This window comes from Tachypleus tridentatus, chromosome 2, assembly GCF_004210375.1.
Source record: "Tachypleus tridentatus isolate NWPU-2018 chromosome 2, ASM421037v1, whole genome shotgun sequence".
In the NCBI taxonomy this organism is placed as follows: domain Eukaryota; kingdom Metazoa; phylum Arthropoda; class Merostomata; order Xiphosura; family Limulidae; genus Tachypleus; species Tachypleus tridentatus.
This window is the reverse complement of record NC_134826.1, coordinates 125,139,050-125,162,471: the sequence shown is the minus strand read 5'-3', so window position 1 is coordinate 125,162,471 and position 23,422 is coordinate 125,139,050. Positions and strand designations below refer to the sequence as shown.

The following is a 23,422-nucleotide window of genomic DNA, read 5'->3' as shown; positions in this document are numbered from 1 at the left end:
CAGAGAAGTAGAAACTGAAGGAGAAATACAGATAACCCAAGTACTTATGTCAATTGATTTACTCTGAATTTAAAATCAGCCTACTGGGTACCAACATCCACACAAGGGTAGGATGAGGTCTCCCAATCAAGTGGGTGAACTGCATTTGGATATTTCATTCCACTGTACGGTTAACTAGAGATTGGAATATATTATGTTATCTACACTGACTGAACACCCTTGATCAACTCTGAACTGGAGGATTACAGCCATCTTATGTGGAACCCATCCAGCAGGGTGCCTCATGGTCAACCACTCCAACAGTTTGAAACTGGTAAGTAGTAAGGGCTCCACTAGAAGAAAGTGGGGGTTAAAAATGCACTTGAGAGCCCAGAAGAATATAGTGCAGATTTAGTGTTAGAGAATACCTTGGTCAGGTACTACTCTCCACAGAGTGGGATCCATGTATTGAAGGTATGAAAAATGGATCTCTGAAAGATTAGAGAACACTAATAAAGACTTGCATATTATCAGAATTGCACTAAAATCTAAAGTACAGTTATAGATGGAAGGCAAAAACCTGAGGAAGCTAAAACTGGAATATAATGTAAATAATTGAAGAGGAATGTTTTAGGGTTATGCCCAATTATATGGTTTCCTCCAAAGGTCAATGAAGGTGTGATAGGCAATGGAAAAGGTGAGGTGTCCAATTAAATGAGAATTAACACACAACAAAATACAGTGGAAAGGAAACAAAGATATAAGTCAACTGGATGAAATGACAAACCCAACTGATGAGGGCAAAGGGGAAAGATCACTGAACAAAGAAGTTTGCCACAGTGTAAAGAGACAGAAGCCAAGAAAGGAAGTTGTGCAGGCAATATAACAATGAAGACCATGCACAGGACATAAAAGTCTATCCAGATTGAAAACAGAGATAAAGATAAGAAATACAAGAAAAGGAAAAAGGCAAAAAGGAGGAGATACCATCATAAGCAACAAGGTTTTGGAAAGGAAGAAAGGACCTTGATAAAGGAGAAGATAGATGTGGTCGTAAAGTGCGTGTGTAACATCAGCGGTGAACAAGTGAGACTGTTGGTGCCTCCAAGTGAAAAGGAGAAGAAAATATGCCTTAAGGAACAGGATGGAATTGGTTTGAACAGAAATAAAGTAAAGAAACAAAGGACCACATTAATATTCTAATATGGAAGATCAGATAACTGATGAGGTCTATGAATCTGAAAGGATTAGATTAATAGTGTAAATGATTGTGAGAGAAAATCCCTATGGTAACAGAAAAGATGAAATGTATGGGATAAAGCTACTCGATAACTGAAGAAAACTGAAGACCTAGGTTGAAAAGCTACATGAGAAACTCAAAGATGTCACCAACAGTAAGATGAGCAGCAAGAAATCCCCAAGCCTGGGCCTATCTGCAAAAGACCTTCACTTTTCAATTATACACTTTTCCTGAGGAAAGAGGGGTGGATTGAGCCAAATGAAGGGAGAAACCAGAACACCTCAAAAACTGAACTAAAGCCAGGTTTTAATCTGAAAGATCTGATATGCAGGATGCAGAACACATGACTGAGGTTGACAATGGAGAATGGGTAATAACAGAAGTGTTACAGAATGGAATAATTTTTGTTGAAGTAAATGATGAAAGTATGGTAGAGCTGGCTAACAGTAAGCAATCAGATGGACTCAGCATGGAATTGCATGGATAAAGGAAACTACCAGAAAAAGCAATCAGATAGGAGGACAAATTCCTACATGTTTGTCCTGCTATCTTTTAGTACTGAGCCTAGGACAGTCAACTTATACTGTTAAATGTGCATTGTGAAATTCCCACCTATTCTTTAAATTTGTAGAAAATTCTCGAGTGTAAGAATCAACAAAACATGTTTTATGAAAGCATTAGCATGTCTTCAAATAATATTGCCAACTGAACTTTCAAGAACCTCACCTTAATGCTTATAAAAGGTAACCAATACAATGGCAAGAGACAGTTTTATATTCCTGTTGGTTTGCTACAGTTATTATACTATAAACCTCAGAAGCTATAACTATGATAAATGTTTATTAATCAAAAAAGTAGATATTTGATCAGGAAAGTTTATAAATTTTTAATACTACAAACCATTGAACTTTAGAAAATTAACTTTGGATGTTGGTATTTCTACAAGAACATCAGATATTTGACTCTGTGAAAAATCAGCTTGTAAACCACATGAGGCCAGCCAAGAACATAACTAGCTAGCTTCCTGTCAATATAGAATTAATTCTCTCATCATGAACCCTCAACAGCTGTCAAGAAAAGTGTGCAGGTGTGCCAACAAAGAATTAATCATTTCTCTGTGAACATTGATAAACAATTCAGTTCTAGACCAGATATAAGACTCAGTATTGTTTGCAAGTCTGTAAAACTTTTGTATACAAATCATTAGTTGTAATAACTATTTATAATAACTGTTATTATAAATTGTATTATTTGTATATTAAAATATATATGTGTTAAGAAAGAAATTATGTGAATCAATTTTTGGTAAATATCATAAATGTGATACATATTGGCACTCAATTAACTTCTAAATTAAAATTAAAATTTCAGACTATTTGAAAATGTAATGAAATAAAATGAAAACATAGCTTCTAAAAACTTAAGAAGCATCTAAATCCTCAAAAAATTTATCTGCAGAAGTTCAATCACAGATGCTCCAGCTTTCACTGTCAAATTGTTGTGGTAACTGTGGCTATCCTAAATGGTAGCCTTTCTGTAACTTTAGTTCTACAATGTTCAAAATTTATTTAATATTTTCAGACTAGTTGTCTGAAACAGTGTTCAGTTTTGATCACTGTAAATTTAAGACATATTAGCCTTGTATCATATCTCGAAATAAGTGAAAAGTGGCCCTCACCTACTGCTAGCCCAAATTTCTTATAAGAACTGAATGGTAATTTTGCAATCTTGCAGTTGATTGCCTAAAATTAAAGAAGCACTATCTCTATGTTCTGACTGGACATGTGTATTTGAATCTTAGAAGTTGAAACAGTCTTATCCTAGGTGTTATACCATTTGTAAAGTGGAAAAAAGCAAAACAGTATTACTTCAAGTTCAATTATTTTAGTGTATACAACATTTCTATTTTCCTGCTTGTATTGCAAAATTTAATATCATTTGTCAACTTCTACACTGGAACAATTCCATCTACATTCATTAAACATCAATGAGTCATTGCCAACTAGATCTTAGCATCATTCAGTTAGTGTTTGTGACTTATTATGTAAGTTGTATATCTTTACTTGAGAATAACACATTGGCCCCGAACTAACTAAATCATTGTTTAACTTTTGCACTTCAGAGCTACCTGCACTAGTAGTACCTAATTTCAATGTCACAAACAAGAGTAAAAACAGCTAGTCAACACCACACCAGTCTTATAATACATTCATGACCTACATGTGGAGGACAATGGAATTGGAACCACAGGACCTCAGGTCCACAGTAAAGCATTTTAACAACTGGACAATGTTCAACACTTGAAACTATTATTCAAAAATGGAAGAGTTTTCTATGATTTCACACTCTCATATGAAACTTGTATATTTCTTAAAACATAAAAAAACATTCCTGTGACTGAAGTCTCAAAACCCTATAATAAAATTCATTAAAAATATTTAATAGCAGGATGTTATTAAACCTTAAAAGATATTGTTCCAAATAACTTAAAATTTCAATTTGTCTGTACATTTCTTATTAAGCAAAAGACTACACAAGGGGTTATCTGTGTTTTGTCCACCATATATAACATAACCCGAGTTTTAATAGGTCTAAAGTCTTTAATCTGAAAAATGTGGGCACTATTAATATTTCAGTTGCAGAATAAATGGTCACATATTTGGTTTTAAATGTTAGAAGTGTGTTCAGGATATTGTTACACGTGGGTAAAAATCTTATTTTAAGAAGACATGAATACATATATTTTTATTATTTGTTTGTTTTTCTTACAGCAAAAATATGCTGGGCTATTTGCTGTGTCCATCAAAGCAAACCAAACCCCTCATTTTAGCATTGTAAATCTGAAGACCTACTACTGTCCCAGCAGGGGACTATATACTTTTAAGTAGTTAAAGACAGCATAAATAAGACTGCTGTTTAGACAATTGTAACTAATTTTAATATGTTCAAAGTAGTTTACCAACACAAGATTAACTGTATGATATTCCCTTTTAATCCACTACATAAAAAAAGATCATATATTAAAGAGTATCACAATGTGCAACATCTCAGTATTGGTATTAAATAGACAATTTAGACTTAGCTCATTAATATACATTTTACTTGATTTCACATACTTTCCAGCTTTTTCAACCACTGAAGTAGTTATGTTGTTTCCATTTTCATCTTTAAGACTGTCTTCTGATAAATCATCAATAACAGTTGATCCTATTTTAGTGAAAAGTTCTGGGATGCATCTTCCTCCCACTGTTAACAGATTAAAACTGAGTTTATCAAAGTAAAAATATGATGCTTAATTCAAAGAAAAATTCTAAAAATCACACAATCACTGTTTTAGTCAAACAGTACTCGATTTAAATTGTTAAAAACAAACTTTTGTTAGTAACTAGGGATAACAATCAATATTTAATAAAAGCTCTTTCTGGAAAGTACTGTAACTACACAAAATTATTTTTTAATCATTTGAGCTAAGAAATTTTAAAAACATTAACAAGACTCATACATTCCATATGACTATCAAATTTTTCAAATGGTCTTCACAGCAAACATTATTTAAACATTAATAAAAACTTCAGGAAACTCTGAATACTTTATGTTTTTAGGTTTACTTTATGAGGCTTGCAATAAATTACAAACACAATAATTTTTATTGATATTATCAATAATATTACTGATAAGTTGAAAGAGTTTCAGAAAAGGATATCCAAGTGCTCAAAATCACAATGTCATATAAAAAATGATTAATATATCCATTTCATAATACAAGAGTGTAATATACACTCTTACACAGGTTAAGGACACATAACTTTGTTAGTCCTCACAAGATATAATCATAGGAACACACAACACAATTAGTTTTTCCCTTGTTCCTGACATACAAATTCACTGAGTTAGTTCACTCTCAATATCATAGCAAAAGATTAATTAACTACATTAGTTTAAATTCATAACATAAAAATACAGAAAACTTAAAAAATCCACTCTTAAGCAAATAACAAAAATTAATAATGAGAACATTACAAAATATCTATATTAATAATAATATATAATTATACACCAGTTTGAGCCTAAGAACATTTAGTTTTACCAGAAATGAAGACAATGTTCATTGGTATTTAGACTGCTTAAAATCATTTTTATGGTTAAATTTAACAGCACAGTCTTGGCCAAAACAGTAAATTTTTATTAAACTCTTTACAGATAAAGTAATCAAGTTTCCTATTATAAACCACAACACTCAAAATAACATAGATATACTGCCTGGTTACTTTAATTCTAAAATATCATTATTCTTCATTTGATATCATTAATATTTCTACCTGTAAATGACTATTATTGTGGAGTTAAGTAGGTGTACTATATATTTAGAACCTCATTATAGATATTACCATTTTTATCAAGTTGAAGACTGCTACTAAAAACAGCTGAAAAACAAAACTGAAAAGATGAAAGAAAGAACTAATATTTAAGGAGTATAAAATTCTGAATAGATGTCAAATGTATGCCACATTTTTTACACAAATTTTCAAAACAACTTAGAGCATATTACCTATTCAGATCTAAGTATATTTTTTAAATTTACTCTCAAAAGATAAGTAAAATACTTTAATCAAGCATGATGTAAACCCTACTTCCTTTACTCATTTATACTATGGAATTCAACAAAGGCTCTCCTCATTCCAACTGTGCAATTACTTCATAAAACATTTGTAAATAATCAATCAAGGTATTATAGCACTGTCCTTAATTCCACACCCTGACCACAGCAGCAACAACTTTTAGTTTTTACTGTATTATTACTGATTATTGTGTACCACTTTTTTCAACATTTGTTTTTAATACTATGTACCCAGTGGAAATAAAATAATTATAATATTATTACTATTACACATTTAACAATTCTGGTACAGGCTATCTTTCCTCCAGTATTCCTTTCCAAGTTGTCAGGATAACATTGTTTCTCTCCTTTTTACTATTTCTCTCTTAAATTGCTTAAGCCAACAGGATAAAAGTTGGTTAATACTTTCTTTATAATATTTAGCTTGTGCTTCAAAAAGTTATAAAATTTGGTTTAATATTTTAGATCATGCATTTTCAGAAATTTTCTTTTGAAATGGCATGTTCAAAAAATATTAAAAATACTTCCTTTTATCTTATTTTTTACTATGTGCCTAAAATTATATAAATGTATCCAAAAGAGTTAATTATTTTCAATAAAACTATAATTATTCTATTTGTATACTCATTTTCTCATCTGTTCACAAAAGATCTTGTGTAGAAAGTAACTGTTAAAAAAATAAGAAAACTGGATGTTTTAAATATTACTCATTGGAAATTTCCATTTTATGTAACCAATAAGCTTTTGTTTGTTCTATTTTCCTCAATTACTGATATTTGTTATTTACCCTTCATATACTGAAGCAGTTATGAAGCCATGAAAATAGCATAACACATTGATAAACAGTAAAAGAACTGACTGGTAAGCACAAAATTTGCAGTTGTTATAGGCCTACTCTCACATAAGCAGTATTCTTCAAATGATATTGTTGTCAACTCCATTCATCTCTAACAATTAGTTTGTTTTTAATAACTGAAGTCTTTCTTTGTCTTGTTTATGTAAAAATAAGTTTACTAATACACAAATAATGAAGCTTATACTTTTACCTAAATAATTTAGTGTCACTGAAATCCTTGCTTCTTAGCCTTAGGTGGTTTGAAGGCGAAGGATACCTGGCCATGCACACCTGCCACCGAGCGGGTTCTCATTATCAGTGGCTAAAACTAGAGTTGCTGAAAATGAAATCACAAAGGAAAGGAAGTGATAATACTCAGTCCAGTCAAAGGCAAATGGATAAGTGTAGAATTGCCATGGAGGAAAGAAGATATCCATCAAAGGAAGATGCAACCAGATTGTGCAAATAATGAGCAAAGATGGTTTTAGAAGTAGTCCAGGTTCTAGCCTAAAATATCTCCTCCAAAAAAGACAAAGGTGAACAACTAAGAACATAGTGATGTAATTTGATCATTATTTGCACAATCTGGTTGCATCTTCCTTTGATGGATATGGAAGATGCAACCAGATTGTGCAAATAATGAGCAAAGATGGTTTTAGAAGTAGTCCAGGTTCTAGCCTAAAATATCTCCTCCAAAAAAGACAAAGGTGAACAACTAAGAACATAGTGATGTAATTTGATCAGAAGAAACACTGGAGATAGTGAACTTTCTGGAATAAATCCTAATATGCCATCTCAACGAGTTGATGAACCCAACCAGGAAAAGTGATGAAAAGGAAGAGTTCCAGAAAACAAAAACTCAGGAATGAGAACTGCACATAACACTAAGGAGTGAATCAGACAAAGAAGTTGATCAGATTGGAATGGGGTATAGGTGGGAAATGGAATGTAAGGAAATAAGTATGCATGCCAAACCACTTTGAGGGGTGAAAGAGGTCTTAGAAAGGAAGAACAGGATGAGATGGAGTGAGACAGAAGAGGAACAGTACAATATGCAGGTAGCATTAATGGCATAAATATCGTATTAATGACATCAGCAAGAAAGAAGAAGAATGAAATAGAACTTGATGGAGAGATGGTACATGAAACAAAGGGTCAAAGGAAGGTTGAGAAAGGGCATGAATGACCACACTGAAATTCCATTCAGGCAAATTCAAAGCAACATGGAGAATGCATAACTCAAAAGGATGGAAATGATAGTGGAAAACAAAACTTAATGGAACATGGAGAAATGGTCTGTGTATGACAAGGATACCCAATAGCTAGACATAGCTGAATCAGAGAATCCTTTGTCATACAAACAGGTGTGAAATTGGAAAAGACGAGTATTGGAAGGGTGGGAAGGACAGAAATTATGTTAAATAGACTAAAAGGCAGAAGGTAGAACACTGGCTTTGACAAACAGGTATAGAAGAAGGTATGATGAATGAAGAAAGGAAAGATGCAACAACACAAGGAGTCAATTCCTTAGATGAAACAACAGACTTGACAAAAGCTATGTGCAAAGATGAAGTTTGGTAAGGTTTGGATGAACAATGACCAATTTAGATTGACAGAACAGAGACTGAGACAAATGTAAGGATATGGGAGGTTGCACAAGGAAATGTTAAAGCAGGGGAAGCCATGACTGTCTAATCAGTATGGAGCCACATGTAGAACTAAACATATAGTAGTCTGGATTACAGAAAACAAATAAATTTTCTGTGAAACACACAACTGTCTTGATTTACCCTCAGTTCTACAATAATGTTTACTACAATAAACAAAACAAGCATACTGCTCAAGCTAATACTCTTTTTAATCATATGCTTTGGTAAAGTATTGGTCAAACACTAGATTTCATGCTACCTTCAAAAATCAATGGAAGGTAAATTACAGGTGAAACATCAAAATTTTACTAATCTTTATATTTTGTGTGTCTCACTTTTGCTTAATAACAGCAAACAGTCTTTCTGGCATTGTTGCAACATAGTTAATCAAACTATACTCTAATACATTACCATAAAAGGTCTATGGAAGAAGCTTGTCATATTTGAGTCATCTAATCCCAGATCTTTTCAAATGGGTTGAGACTGAGGCTCTGTGGGTGCCATTGAATCATTTGAATGATTTCAGCAACTTCTTTCTTAGCTAAGTAATTTCTCCATATGCTGGATGAGTATTTGGGGTCATTACCTTCACATTAGTATAATTCTTTAGCAATAATATGCAAACCAATGTGCATACCATATTGGATCAATACCTAATAATTTGCACATAACTCCTATCACTTCAGCACAAAAACACCCTCAAGCTGTCACATTGCCTCCCCTATGCTCCACAGAAGGTGCTACATATTGAGGCAAGTATACTTTACCTTACTTCCACCAGATGTATAACTTACACTTTGAACCAAATATTTCAAACTTCATCTCTTCCCTCCCTACCACCCTTTTTCAATTATCAAAGTTCCAGCTTCTGTATTTTTTAGCAAATGTCAGTCTCTTAACAATATTTGCAGATTAAAGTAATGTTTTTTCTTACTACTACACAACAAAATATTCCATTTTTATTGAGTCTTCTTGATACTGCAGATCTGGACACATTTCTGTCATTTGGTACATGGTCATTTATCTCTCTTGAGATCAGTGGTAACTTTCCTTCTGTCCTGAAGGCTGTATAAATGAAGATTAATAACATCAGTATCATTAAGTTCAGGTGTTCTGCCTCTTCCTTTCTTATTTTCAAATTTAAACATCTAGGTCTCATGATTTAGAATATACTTAACAGTATTTGGGAAGCACTTCAAGTCTGGAGCAATTTACTAAACAGTCCAACCAGCATCACACAAAGCTTTTATGCCATCTCTCTGTTCTACTAATAATTATCTATGCTTTTCAAGCCATGGCATTATCACAAAAATTAAAATATATTATTAAACTGTTTTTAATCAAAGTTTATTCTTGGAGTGCTATTAAATTTATTTCTTCTAGCATATATCAAATGCTAGCTACTTGCTGTCCTCTTTCTAAATACTTAAGACACTGCATGGGATACCATGACAGTTATTTCAGAACCTAAGTTTGAGCACTATGTTCATTCAAGCAGAACTTTCATGACATGTCCTTGGTACAAGTATATGGGAATTCTAAAGAATGATAAATATTATCACCTTGGCTCATTCGGTTGTCAATAGGGATCACTGAAGCATTATCATAGTGTTAAAGTTTACATTTATTAATTGCATGGAAGAATTAGCCCATTAAATGGAAAGAATGACAAAATATTCTCATGTTCTAGCATTTTGCACAGCATTCTACAATTAGAACTATCCTATTGCTGTTGATAATTTTTACATTCTGACCCCCTATTCCCAGAAACATCCAACTATGAACTTAAGAATACAACAGAATCTTTTCTGGATTAAACCAAACACCCAAAAAATTTTTTTTCAGTTTTTCTTATTTCCAATGAGAAAATTCTGTTAATTTTGTTCATCTTTGTAAATACTAGTAAATTTCTCATTTTACTTTTTTCTTTTTGATTTGTATTGAAGTTATACTGTTTTTGTTTATTTTTTGTATAGTTTTCACATTAGTATTGCTGATCACCAATGGCATTTCATAGGGCCTCCCACTCCAAATTAAATTGGCCTTTTAAAAATACAGCTGTGCTGCAACAAAATCATGAGGTAAAACGTGAACATCTATGTTTTAAAAAAAACAAACATGAAAATAACAAAATAATGTTTAAATTTTACTCAATAATATTGCACGTGATTTATGTGGTTTACCTCTATCACTTGATAATAAGAATCTGCACATTGCATATGTACTTCACCTAATAATTTAGTATGTGTTTCTCAAAATACAAAACCATTTGGTAACAAGCTTCACATTGGATTGTTATTTATCATTGAGTCATTTTTCATTTAGCCTACACTGTGCAAATTGTATTGATAGAATCTTTTATTTTTTGCAACTGAATATTTTAAAAATCCAACCAGAATCAAGAAGTTACATTTAATGTTTATGAAATAGTAAGGATTTTATTAAATGAATGCAAAAATACTCAATAAAAGGAAATTTGGAATCCCTTGTTATTTATTATTTTGAAATATTTACTTAGTGCATGATATCAATTACACTCAATTACTTTACAGTACTATTTGAAGTTTTCAGTACTAACAAAGATACAAGCTTTAACTGTTATCTAATGTGGAAAATGGTTTATCAAATCAAGTGTGAAACAAATCAACAAAAAGAGTCTTCAGTGTTACGCATCTTGTTCATGAAAAGACATGACACATGGATCTCAAATATATTCTTACACATTTAACAGATGAAAAAACACTGCAAATGTAAATAAGGAACAATTTAGAGTCATGAGATCTGGGTATCTGTGAATACATAAAATTCTGTAGAAGTGTGTACCACAACTATTTTTAAGTAAAAGTTTAAAAAAATTTCACTCGACTCTTTAAATATTTGCATTATCTTTCATTAACTAAGTTTTTGTTTCCATTCAATAAAACTGACTAGCATCCCTCCAACCACAAAGTGACTGACCATTGCTGACCAGTTATAACTGAATTTTTGAAGTTTTTAAATGTTAATGGTTAAACAAAACTTTACACTTCAGGCTTTATAAATATTGTCTTTGTGTTGATTTTCAGCATTTAACATGGTTTCTTCATGTACAGTTTTTACATCTTTATTAAGAGAATTTTTTTCATTTATTCTAAATTACATGAGGCTAATATAATCATAAAAAGAAGCATAATAAGTTCAAAATTTATAATTGATTATTTTCATTTTTATGAAAGCATGCTTAATATTGTGTACTGTCAGTAAAAATACTTACTTCTGTAGGCAAGAATTGGAAAAGAGACAATAATGACTACAAACAAACTACAATTGTAGAGACAAAATAAAACAAATTAAACTGGTTTTGAAAGATTTGACAACTTGCATATTAGTTTTAATACACTCTCATTCACAGCATACTAATTATTTTAGATTGTTAATACACTCTCATTCACAGCATACTAATTATTTTAGATTGGTGCAATAACTTAAAATTATGCAATATTTTCAGATAAAAGAAAATCTGTATTTTACAAGGAAAACTGCCTAACAAATTGTTGCTCCATAACCACTTAATATATTATTACCTTTTACATACAACTTTTTATTAGACTTAAGATATAAAATACTTAACCAATCTTTTTTCTTTTTACTGTCAACAGCTGAAGAGAGTTAACCCTAATTTTTATATAACCCTATTGCCACAGGTATCCTTTACTGTATAGGACACACAGTTTTAGTACCTCAGATTTAAAATTTTATTAATCTACTTTTTATTTGTGTTATACCAACTATAATACTATAAAACCTTTACTAATTATCTATATTTTAATTGTATGTAATATATCAGTTTATAATTCTATGAGGTGATATTTAAGAAAATCCTGAATTTTCCCTAGTGTAACAAATGACATATTTATCTATTATGTCATTTTCCCTATTTTATCCACCACCCCTTAAAAAAGTATGAAATTAAATGTAAATCACTCTCTATAAAATTGTCATTTCTCAGACAAACCACCTTTATTATAGTCTTCAATTATATTTAGTTACATGACAATCAAATAGAAAATCACACCCCACCCTGTCACATCTTCTCTTTTCATAGTTCATTAATAGTTTTCTCTTAAGTTTAACTATATATTACCTATAACCAATGGAAAGTCAAAGTTTTTATCTGTCAAATGACTTATTGTATAACACTATGTGCCTCGTGGGTTACTGTCAACCCTCCATGAAAAGTGGGAGAGTAGTGAAGGGGGGGCAAACTGAGAGATCAATAGCAGTAAAGGGTTAACTAGATACATGAAAATAAGTATAAGAACCAGAATTGGAAAAAGAAAGGTTGTGATCGGAGAGAATATGCTCTATTGAGCAACCCCTCCCATCAATATCAGCACTTCCCCAGAGGGGATGATGTCCATCAAAGTTCCCCAGGATTAAAGAGGGAGATGGAAACTCTTCAATGAGAACATCAAGGGCTGACTGATCATAGGTCTCTCCAGAAAACAGGTAGAAAGAAAAGAACAAACAGTGATAATACAACCCAAGGAAATAAGAATGACTACAGCCTCTAAGTGTGTGTCAAGTGGTAAAAACAGGGTGGGCACATGCTGATCAACCAACAGTGCCACTCCTCTATGCACTCATCCATAAAAATGGGCAAATGGCCACGTAATCTACATATATGGAGGTCTCGCAAAATGCTACATCTCCATGTTGTATCATAAGCCTTCTCAATGTCAAAGAATATTGATACAAGATGCTGTCGTTTGAGAAAGGCTTCTCCGATTGACGTTTCAAGTTGAATCAGATGTTCCATGGTAGAGTGCTGTCGTTGGAACCCAGACTGGGAAGGCAAGAGTAAGTTGTTTGATTCGAGGATCCAAACAAAATGAGCATTAACCATCCTCTAACAAAGACAGCTTGTCAAAGCAACTAAACAGTAGTTTGAAGGACTCTTGTGATCCTTCCCAGGCTTAGAGAAAGGTAGGATAATAGCTAGGTGCCATGAATCAGGAAAAGTGCAGCAGTATACATCTGAGATGAAGTCATGGACAGGAACTTTCAAGCCCTGGGTAAGTAATGTGTTGAATTGTTTTCAAATGCAGCACCTCTTTTTTCTTCCAACCATTTAGGGCAAGAATGAAAGGGTAAGAGCCATTGCAATTGATGCAATAAGGGTCTGTTTCACACTTATATGCATCATAGTCCTTGCCACTACAATGAGCACACCTCAAGAAACCACGACACGATGTCTTTGAGTGACCGAACCGCAGACACTGGAAACATCTGAGAGGGTTTGGAATGTATGGTCGTACCTTGCAATTAAGATAACCTGCCTTGATGGTGGCAGGTGAATGTGGTGGTGTAAATGTTAAAACGAGAACATTGGTCAGCATCATAATTCCATCTTTGCGAGTGGTGATACACCTCACTGCAGAAACTCCTTGGGAGGAGAAATCAGTAAAAATCTGACTCTGGAATGTTCTTCAAACCTCTCTCAACAATAACTCCTCATGACAAATTCAAAGTAGCATGAGGCATAACCTCAATAGGTATATGTATATCCCCAATCACCTTTGAATGCAAGAGGAGTTCACTGTGTTGAGATGTGGATGCTTCCACCAATATGTCAGTAATCCTGACCAACTATGGAGAGCCAGCAAGTCCCTTTAGTCCCTTCTGAATGAAAAAGGGAGATATTTGTCCTAAAGACTTGTCTGAAAGAGAACATAATACAAAAAAATGAGGTACAGGTGTTACAGATGTTGAAGATTGCTGCTCAGAATCTTCAAGCTTGGTCGTTTACTTATGGACTGTTTTTTCACTATTTTATTTAAGTTTTCATTTGGAGGATCCATAATAAAAAAAGAATATTTTGGTGCCCACTGACCCCACTCACCATGTAGCCCTATAAGGGGATGCACTACAATGCCAAACAAGGACACTGTTGCCAGGATTTCTTGAGCAATATACCCAAACACTAGCACCAGATACAATGTCCACAACACCAGCTGAGAATATCCAGCACTGGTAATTGGTTGACCCCAGCCCAGATGGACCAGCTGACTGACCCTTGGGGGGCCACACCCCAAGGCTACCTATCTACAGAAATTCAAGGCCAAAGTGGTGTGTCAGGGTTGGATCCTTCAACCTCCAGGATCCTCTCCTCCCCTTCACAGGTCACCACGCATGGGAAACTTGTGGGTGAATGTTTATATCCAAGAGGTGGTAAAATGATAGAACAGAACCTTCCCTGGGAGGGCTCCTCACTATGTACAGGAATCCACACTGAGGGGTTGTTTTTCAGGCCCAGTATTTTTTTTTTCTTTGTCCCCAGGTATGTTTTTGTACAGTTAGAGCATGTCACACAACATTTATATGTTTAATAACAAGATTTTAAGCATTTATAGTTGTGTGAATATGCTGTAAGAAATATGGCAATACAAAAATAAAACTACACTTAAAATTTAACGTAGAAAGATATTACTTACAAGGACTGCTCTTCAAGTAGAAGGGTGCACAGTTTCCACTTTTAACCAGACTTTCAATGGTCTGAAAGTTAAAATATAAAATTAACATGGAATATTCCTAACAAAGTACAAATCAAAGGAATATGAAAGCTAGAGAAACCAACTCTAAATTATTAGAAATTATGAAAAATAAGGGATAATCTACCTTACCTTTAAGTACATAATATTACATCATCAATTACTAAAAGATTAACTACTGAATAACCCTACTTGCATGGGGTCAATCCATTAAACCAAATCTGTACTGAAGAGTTGTATTTGCTATACTTCATATAATTTTGAATTTACTTGATATATATTTAGTAAACATTACAAACATATTGTACAATAAAAAAAAATTAAAATTTTTAATATGATATTTCTACTGAAGATTTGTCTCTGAATTTACTTTAGACTGTCTGACTCAGACTAGCCTAAATACAAGATTTTCATGTTGAGAATAAAAACACTTTTTCCAAATTTCCATATTTCATTTACCTAACCTCTAGAGCAGTGATTCCCAACCTTTTTTATGCCCTGCAACCCTAAAAAATTTTAATATGTTCTTGCACCCCTCACAGTAATTATTTATTTAAGAATAAAGGTGAAGGTGGTCAAATCAAATTTTTATAATTAGTTTTTAATGATATATAAACAAAAACAAAATATTTGGAAAAGAAAAAATATTACAACAAACTAAAAGTTGCATAAACCCTGCATGACCTACAAAAAAAAATAAATTTTCATCCAAGCATGAAATGAAATTTCTTTGAATTTGAAATGTTCAAATGTTCATAAGCCAATTTAAATTTAATGACCCTTTTGTTCCTGTTTATTTCTTACGAGTTTTTTAAAGCATGGCACTTTGTTGCTGATAGCAATCTGCAAGTCTGCCTGTGCACCCAAGCAATTTCTAGATTTTGTCTTGATTGACAAATGGGCACTAAATCCAAACTCGCACAAGTATGTTGTCATGAATGGGATGAGCACATTTAGTGCTTTTTCATAAAGTCTTGGAAACATGTCCACTGCCGAATACCAATATTGTTCCAAAGTTTTGCTTTCAAACTGCATTTCAAGAACTTGATTTGTGCACAGTTCAATAAGATCTTCCTTCAGTTCTTCATCATTCAACATATTCAAATTGAAGGAGTATGGATTCATAATACATTCTTCAGAAGTTTCTAGTTCTCCTCCAAAATATTCATTAAATGACTTTGATAGAATTTCCAAATGATCCAAAATTTCTTCACACACACATGGATTTAGGGACTCATCCTCACCTACCATTTCTTTGAGTGATGGAAAATTTGAAAGATTCCCTCTTTTAACTCGTCGACACCAAAGATATAACTTTTCTTTGAAAGCATTTAACTTTTTGCAGCATTTCAATATGTTTATGTTTTTCCCTTGAAGAGATACACTCAGGTCATTCATACGAGTGAAAATATCACTCAAATAGGCTAGCATTTGGTTGAATTCTTGCGATTCTATTTCTCTGAGCAGATCATAGTAAAATTCCTTTATAAAAGTTTTGATTTCTTCTCGCAGTTCAAAGAAGCAGATTAAAGCTCTCCCATGTGATAGCCAGTGGACTTCTGTGTGGAAAAGCAAAACTGAATGCTCACTTCCAAAATCTGCACAAAGAGACTTGAAGAGGCAGTGGTTCAGAGCACAACTCCTAATCCAGTTAATGGTCTTCACAGAAGTGTTAAGGACCTTTTTTCAACTTTGGAGGCAATGTTTTTGATGCCAAAGCATGTCAATGAAGAAAAGAGTGAGTACCTTGCAAGTGCAGAATCTCTTGTTTCATCAGTGCAAAAATTCCTTGCATAGCAGGGGCACCATCAGTACACACAGAACCAATAATTTCGATATCTAAATCATATTTTGCAAAGAGATATTTCAAACACTGGAAGACATCTTTCCCTTTTGTGTTGTTTTCAGATCTTCACAGAACAGGAAATCTTCCATTATGGCACCATCATGGACATACCTCATCAGTGCAATGAGTTGACTGCAATTTGCAAGATCAGTTGTTTTATCCAATTGGAGAGAGATTTTCAAGGGACTAGCCCTGATATCTGCAATGACTTGGTCCAAAATGTCTGAATTCAAATCACCAATTCAGTTTGGAATAGCATTATTTGATAACGGCACCAATTTAAGCTTGTTTAAGGCTTCTTTTCCCAGAACAATTATTGCCATTTCTATTGCACATGGTTTTATCACCTCTTTTGCTTCATTTACATTTGAAAGGACAGTATCACAAAGCACACACTGGGGTTTTTGCAGATCCTCAGTTGTTCCAATGCAAGTGAAACCAAACTTCACATAGTCATCATTCCATTTCCTTTTCTTTGACATAATGAAGTTTTTTTGCATGAACACAAAATCAACAAAGCACTGACTACCATAGCATCATGCATGGGTTTATATACTTTGCAAAACTTTCTAGAGCATTCTTGAATATATGTCACATGACATCATCAATTAATTCTGAATACTTCTGGAAGTTTGAGTCACGATCACATGAATACATAACATAAATAAATAATAGATACTTTAAAACGGTGTTCATGAACGTAACCTAATTAGTTGTGCAGAGTATTTAGGTCACGTCTATGTTTCGTGTGTTGTTTGTTTACAGTTGTACATTAAGATTTCAGTCTGTGCCACTGATGATAGAAATGATAGTTTATCGTAACAAGGTAAAAAAGCTACATATGCTTTATTAAGAAATAAAAATCAAACGTAATTTTTGAATATATAGGACAGTATCCTTAATATAAACAAAAAAAAATGAAATGTTATCTCGCACCCCCAAGTGGTGCGATCACCCCTGGTTGGGAACCACTGCTCTAGAGCCTATAAAATGAATGTCGAAAGTTTTTAGTTAAATTTTGTCTAATTTTCTCTACCCTTACACTATGCAGAGTTGTTCTATTTACTAAATTTGTAAGCACCACAAAAAAAACTTGCAATAAAACTATATTATCCTTCCTTCTTGCTTTCTAGAATAACTTCAAACTGTAACAGTATAGTATATTACATAACTTATCCTCAACAATCTCAGACTTGTAACAGTTTACATCTGTTTTCATTAAATTTTATTATTTTATTGCTCTCTGAACCATGTTTAGCTACCTCAAGTAGCAATAAATCATCCAGAGAGAGTGTGGACACTCTAGAGTAAACAAAATTTCAAGTTACACCAAGTCGCTTCTAATTATGTACATCCTTTGACATTCTTCACAGACCAAAACAACATTTTTTTCATTTAAGATTTTTATTTAATCCAATCTCTGCATTTTACTTTTTTTGTAGAAAAGAAAAAAATCAATAAATAAAAAATTTCCATTAAAAATAAATTTAGCACATGTTTAAGGACTAAGGCCAGCTCGCTCGCAGAATCTGCTCTTACTAACTGTAATGTTTTTTCACTAAGATGGTTGTCCAAAAATAATTTATGCATGTAGCTATCAAATAAGCATTATAAAGCACAAACAACATTTTAAACAATAATGTCCCAAACATACTATAATTTACCTAATTTTCTAACTGACCTATTAACACGGTTCAAAAAAATTTCATTACTTACCAAAACACAAACTTTGGTCTTGATTCATTTAAATATGCTTGGAAAATGGTGCCTTTTGTAATGATTAATTAAATCACAAGGATCATAATTATGGAGCTTACATGATAGCCTATTGGTTATAAATATGTGCCACTGACAAGTAAAATTCAGTCACTAGGTATTATTGAAAACATGAAGAATAAGAAAGAGCTTCTGTGGTAAGTTTAACAAATGTATTGATATGCCAGAAAATAAAGGAGGTGGAAATTCTTATTTCAATTCCTAGCCTGTAAATATCCATAATTGGTGTTTCGTCTTGTGTATATTCTGAAACCCATCTAAATATAAGTTTTGATTTTGAATTTCTACAAAATATTAAGATTTTAATTACTAACTATGTGTTTATGTCAATTTTTTTGACATAAACAAGTTATTTAATTAAACTGAGAATACAAGTCTGGTCATGACATACGCACTTTATCCAGAACCAATGCACATAGGGATAAAACATTAAGTACACTGTTAAATAAAAAAAAAGAAAATATAGATCTTTAACAATGTATTATTCTTCATAAGAGATACAAACACAAACTTCTCAATCCTATTAAAATATACATAAATAATATAAGAGCATATTGTCTAGAATATAACTATCATAACTGATTGATTTTTGTTTCCAATTTATTGCCTGAAGATTACCTGAGTATTTTTTAAACTTTCATTTTTACAAATCATTTTTTCCTTCAACTTCTTGATTTCATCTGTTGTCTTCAAGGAAATCACATCAGTATAAACATAAGGGTATGTGGAGAAAGTATTATTTGGACAGCTCGTGACACACACCTGTTGAGAATAAGTAGATTAATAAACCCAATTATTCACGTTTATAAACATTTAATAAAATGATAATAAAATATACATAATGACAACATGAAAGCAGAGAAAAGTGTCCTAAGCAGTCACTGAACATTTGTAAAAGAAATACAACACAAAAAAGCAGGAATAAAAAAAGAAAGCATATATACAAAAACAGAATAGCAACATAATTCAGTTATATAAATTTAACAAGTAAGATAAAAATGCATACAAAAGAATAAATGATGTCAGAGACATACTTAATTATAGATAAATAAGAATTATAAATTAGCAAACTTTATAATGTGAAGTCAGAAGATAATATTTTGACAAAAGCATTACTGAAATACAAGACAGGAGTAAAATTCTAAATTATAACAATTTATATAAATAAGTATGTTATAATGTTAAAAACATTTATAATTAGCCAACTTCTTAACACAAAATATAAGGTTTCAAAAGCTAGTAGTTAAAAGAGTGGCAATTTTATAATACGACTATATAATTAGTGGAAATGAATAAAAACCCTATAACTTGAGTACTTGTGGACCTTTCTCCTTCAGAGATATAACAGGAATGGTGATGTAATTCAATAAGAATTTAGTGACATCACAAAGGTCATTTAGTTTTCTAGGAAGTTTCTATTTCCTCATATACTGAAGTGTCCCATTTCTGATACAATGTAGCTGATGGCAAGAGTATATGTGAAAAGGCTTTAAATATGGCTAAATATATGATTATTTAAAACTTTATTAAGTGTTTAAGTAAAATAAATGCAATATCTGGAGACGAACTGGAACAGATATATTATACTATTCAATTTATAAAAACAAAGTACGAAAAATTATCTTAAGTAAAAAATAAGTTTTAGGAAATTCAGCTTTCATATTACTTGAAAAAATAAGCAAAGAAGAAAAATTGTTTTTCTGACAGAGATGAAACAAATGATTCCAAGATGCAGATTAATTTTGAAACGTTAAAGAGTGTTTAGATTAGCAACCAGTAAGCTTCTTTGATTTCTCTATCTGCTTTAGATTTGTATCCTGTTTCAATGCCAATGAGAGTAGCACTGTTAATGGAATGACTATTAAAGTGTTAAGCAATAGGGAGATCTTCAGTGTTAATAGTTGTTTGTGTATGTCCTATATATTAGAGATTACATTTTTATACTGTATAGAGTAAATGGTGTTTCTTGTTTCACAAATGATTTCTTTGGATATCTAATAGTTTCTTTCATTATGCTTGTCAAAAAATGAGTCAGAGGATTTTATGAACTTGTAGGCTTGACAATGGACTTTATTGGTGGGATGCAATTGACTTTTGTGTGATAAAGGATATCTTTTACAGTTCTGCTGTTTCAGAAGGAAATAATGGGAACTTCAGGAAATATCTGTTTAAGATGATTGTTGAGCTGTAAGGAAACAAAAATGTGTTTTATCAGAATTTGTGAAACATTTCAGAACTTACACTAATAGGTAATAAAAAAAGAAATTCTATTTGAAAGTTTAATATTGCTCTGATTTAGGATGTTTTATGCTGAGCGCTGTTAGTCTTCTCAATTTGTCTGTCGATTTCAGTATCTTTATATCCTCTCTGTAACATGATTTCTTTTAGATTCTTGGTGTGTTTCATCTAAACATATTTTCTTTATTCTAAGCACATAACTGTAGGTAACAGCTTTTATGGTGAAGGTACTGTGGTATTTCTGTAGGCTTTTTTTGTACAAGTCAGTGTGTAAAATTCCATCTTTTAGCAAAATAGTGACATCAAGATAGTTAATCTGGATAGGCAAGTAATCACAGGTAAACTCAATTGTTTTGTGAAAGGAGTTTGCATGTGAGATAAATTCTTTAAGTGATTTAAGACCAGCTGTCCAAATGAAAAAGACATCACCTGTGCAATATTTCTATGTTTGAGGTTTTATAGGGCTTAGTTGTGAGAGCTGTTTTTACTTTCAATATGACCCACAAATATATTGGCATAACTGGAAGCCATTTTGGTGCCCATTACAGTACCATTAACCTAAATGTAATGCTCATTATTGAATTTGAAGTTGTTCAGAGTTAAAACCAGGCTGGCAAGATTAGTTACTCTATGAGATTCGAGAGGTTTAATGTGGACTTTAGTTTGTTTAAATCCTTCATCATGTGGACTATTGGTATCAAGGGAAGAAACACCCATCACACAAAGAAGTCTGCTGGCAACTACCCATCAATATTACTATCTTCTACAGTGTTAAGAAGTGAATTGTATCCTTTATGTAAAAGGGGAGAGTGAATACATTTTACGTGTTGGTCAACAAAAGTGAACAGCTTTTCTTATAAAGTGCTTGGGTTATAAAGTTTTATTCACTTCTGTCAAGACTTCTCGATTGTACACATTTTTATAATATCACAACTGTAATAAGTTACGCTGGAGTAATAAATTTTAAGTACGCTTTGTAAGGAAACATTAATTTTAATTTTAAAGTAATTACACGTACATAAACACAGACTAGATTTCTACACTTACTGATAATGCATTTAGCCTAGTATGACAAGACCATGCTCAGCTGAGAGCATCAAAAGCCAGAATCAAAGGATGAGAAATGGAACAGGGTAGTTAAAAAAAAAAAATTTAGAGTTGAGAAGGGTGGAAAAGATGTTCATGATACACATGCCCAAACAGGAATAAATACAACAGAAAAACATAACAAGCAATAAGACAGATTCAATGGGAATGAGCCAAGAACAGCTGGTCCAATGCCTAAAAGCAAAGGGACACAGATTGGATACCCTTAGATGGTTTATGTTAGAAATTACCAGGGAATTTTTGGAGTGTACCATTACTGAGTATCCATGAAGAGAGATAGGAATTGAAAACACATCTGAGGGACAGTAAGAATTTCAAGCATGTTGATGTAGAATGAACTCTTGTTTTGAGTTCAAACACCAGGAGTTATGTCCTTGTTCAAATACAGGTCTTAACCCAAGAGAGACACACCTGTGAAAAGATGGAGATCCAGTAGGAAGAAAGGGAATATTGAATGTAGCATTGGCATGGTTTAGCCAACATTACAAATTCTTGAGTAAAAGAGCTTCACAACTGAAGACAAAGATCCCATGAAGAGATCCACTAGTGTCACAAGGTCTACTGAACAAAGCACATGTGTGCACAATCCAAAGAAATAAAGAGCTTCAGAGAAGTCAGAATCTGTTGAAAAGAATTAGAATGAGAAATGCAAATCCTTGTGATCAGACATTTCATGGCTTGCAGTCAAATAAAAGGAAGATGAGCCTGGGTGAGACAAAAGCTGAAAAAAATACCCAAATGTACCAAATATCATCTGAGCATAATAAAAGACTCTGATATTTGAATACATTAGGAAATGACACAAGTCAAAGGGAAAGCACAGAACTGGAAGACATGATTCCTATGAACAGAATATGGAAATAGTCTGGAAGACAAGACAACTGGGATGTGTCAAAAAATGTCTGACACATCAACCTCGTTAATCTACAGACTGGTTGAAAATGACCACAGGAGAGGAATGAAATTTTCTAACTTGAATGACCAGAAATTAGTTGTGAGACAATAGGATGATTATCAGACAACAGTCCTTTATTTCTTGCAGGGCCCAGCATGGCCAGGATTTTAAGGTGCTAGACTCATAACTCAAAATCGTGGGATTTGAATCCCTATCACACCAAACATGCTTCAGCCAAAGAGGCATTAAAATGTAACAGCCAATCCCACTATTCATTGGTAAAAAACAGGTCAAGAGTCAGCAGTGATGACTAGCTGTCTTACACTACTAAATTAGGGATGGCTAGTGCAGATAGCCCTTGGGTAGATTTGCACAAAATTCAAAACAAACAAATCTTGAGGACCACAAATAGATGAGAGTAAAATCTGGTGAAGGGGTTTACACCCTGTCAATGAAGTATTCAGTCAAAAGACCTGATACAGTATCCTTGAGATGCTGCAGATACAGGGGAGGGTAGAGAGGAGAAAGGGAAATGGGAAGATTTGAGAAATGTGAAAAAACTATGAAAGAGAATATGAAGACCAACATCTGGTAAAAAGAGAGAGAGCGAGATGGGTATTCACTAGGTCCAATTGAACAGGAGAATCAATTAAAGAAAGGTAAAGAACTAGCTATCAAACAGAGTGAGAATAGTAGGAATAAACTGAGA

General features: G+C 32.7%; 1 protein-coding gene across 1 annotated transcript in view; it reads right to left on the bottom strand.

The window, feature by feature from the left end:
* The window catches only part of LOC143245025 (choline transporter-like protein 2), a 115,896-nt gene that overhangs the window by 62,832 nt on the left and 29,642 nt on the right, over positions 1-23,422 (bottom strand). Inside the window, 3 exon segments of the mRNA XM_076490796.1 lie at positions 4,336-4,465; positions 14,795-14,855; positions 19,092-19,235. Of these exon segments, the coding sequence (XP_076346911.1) occupies positions 4,336-4,465; positions 14,795-14,855; positions 19,092-19,235 (335 nt within the window).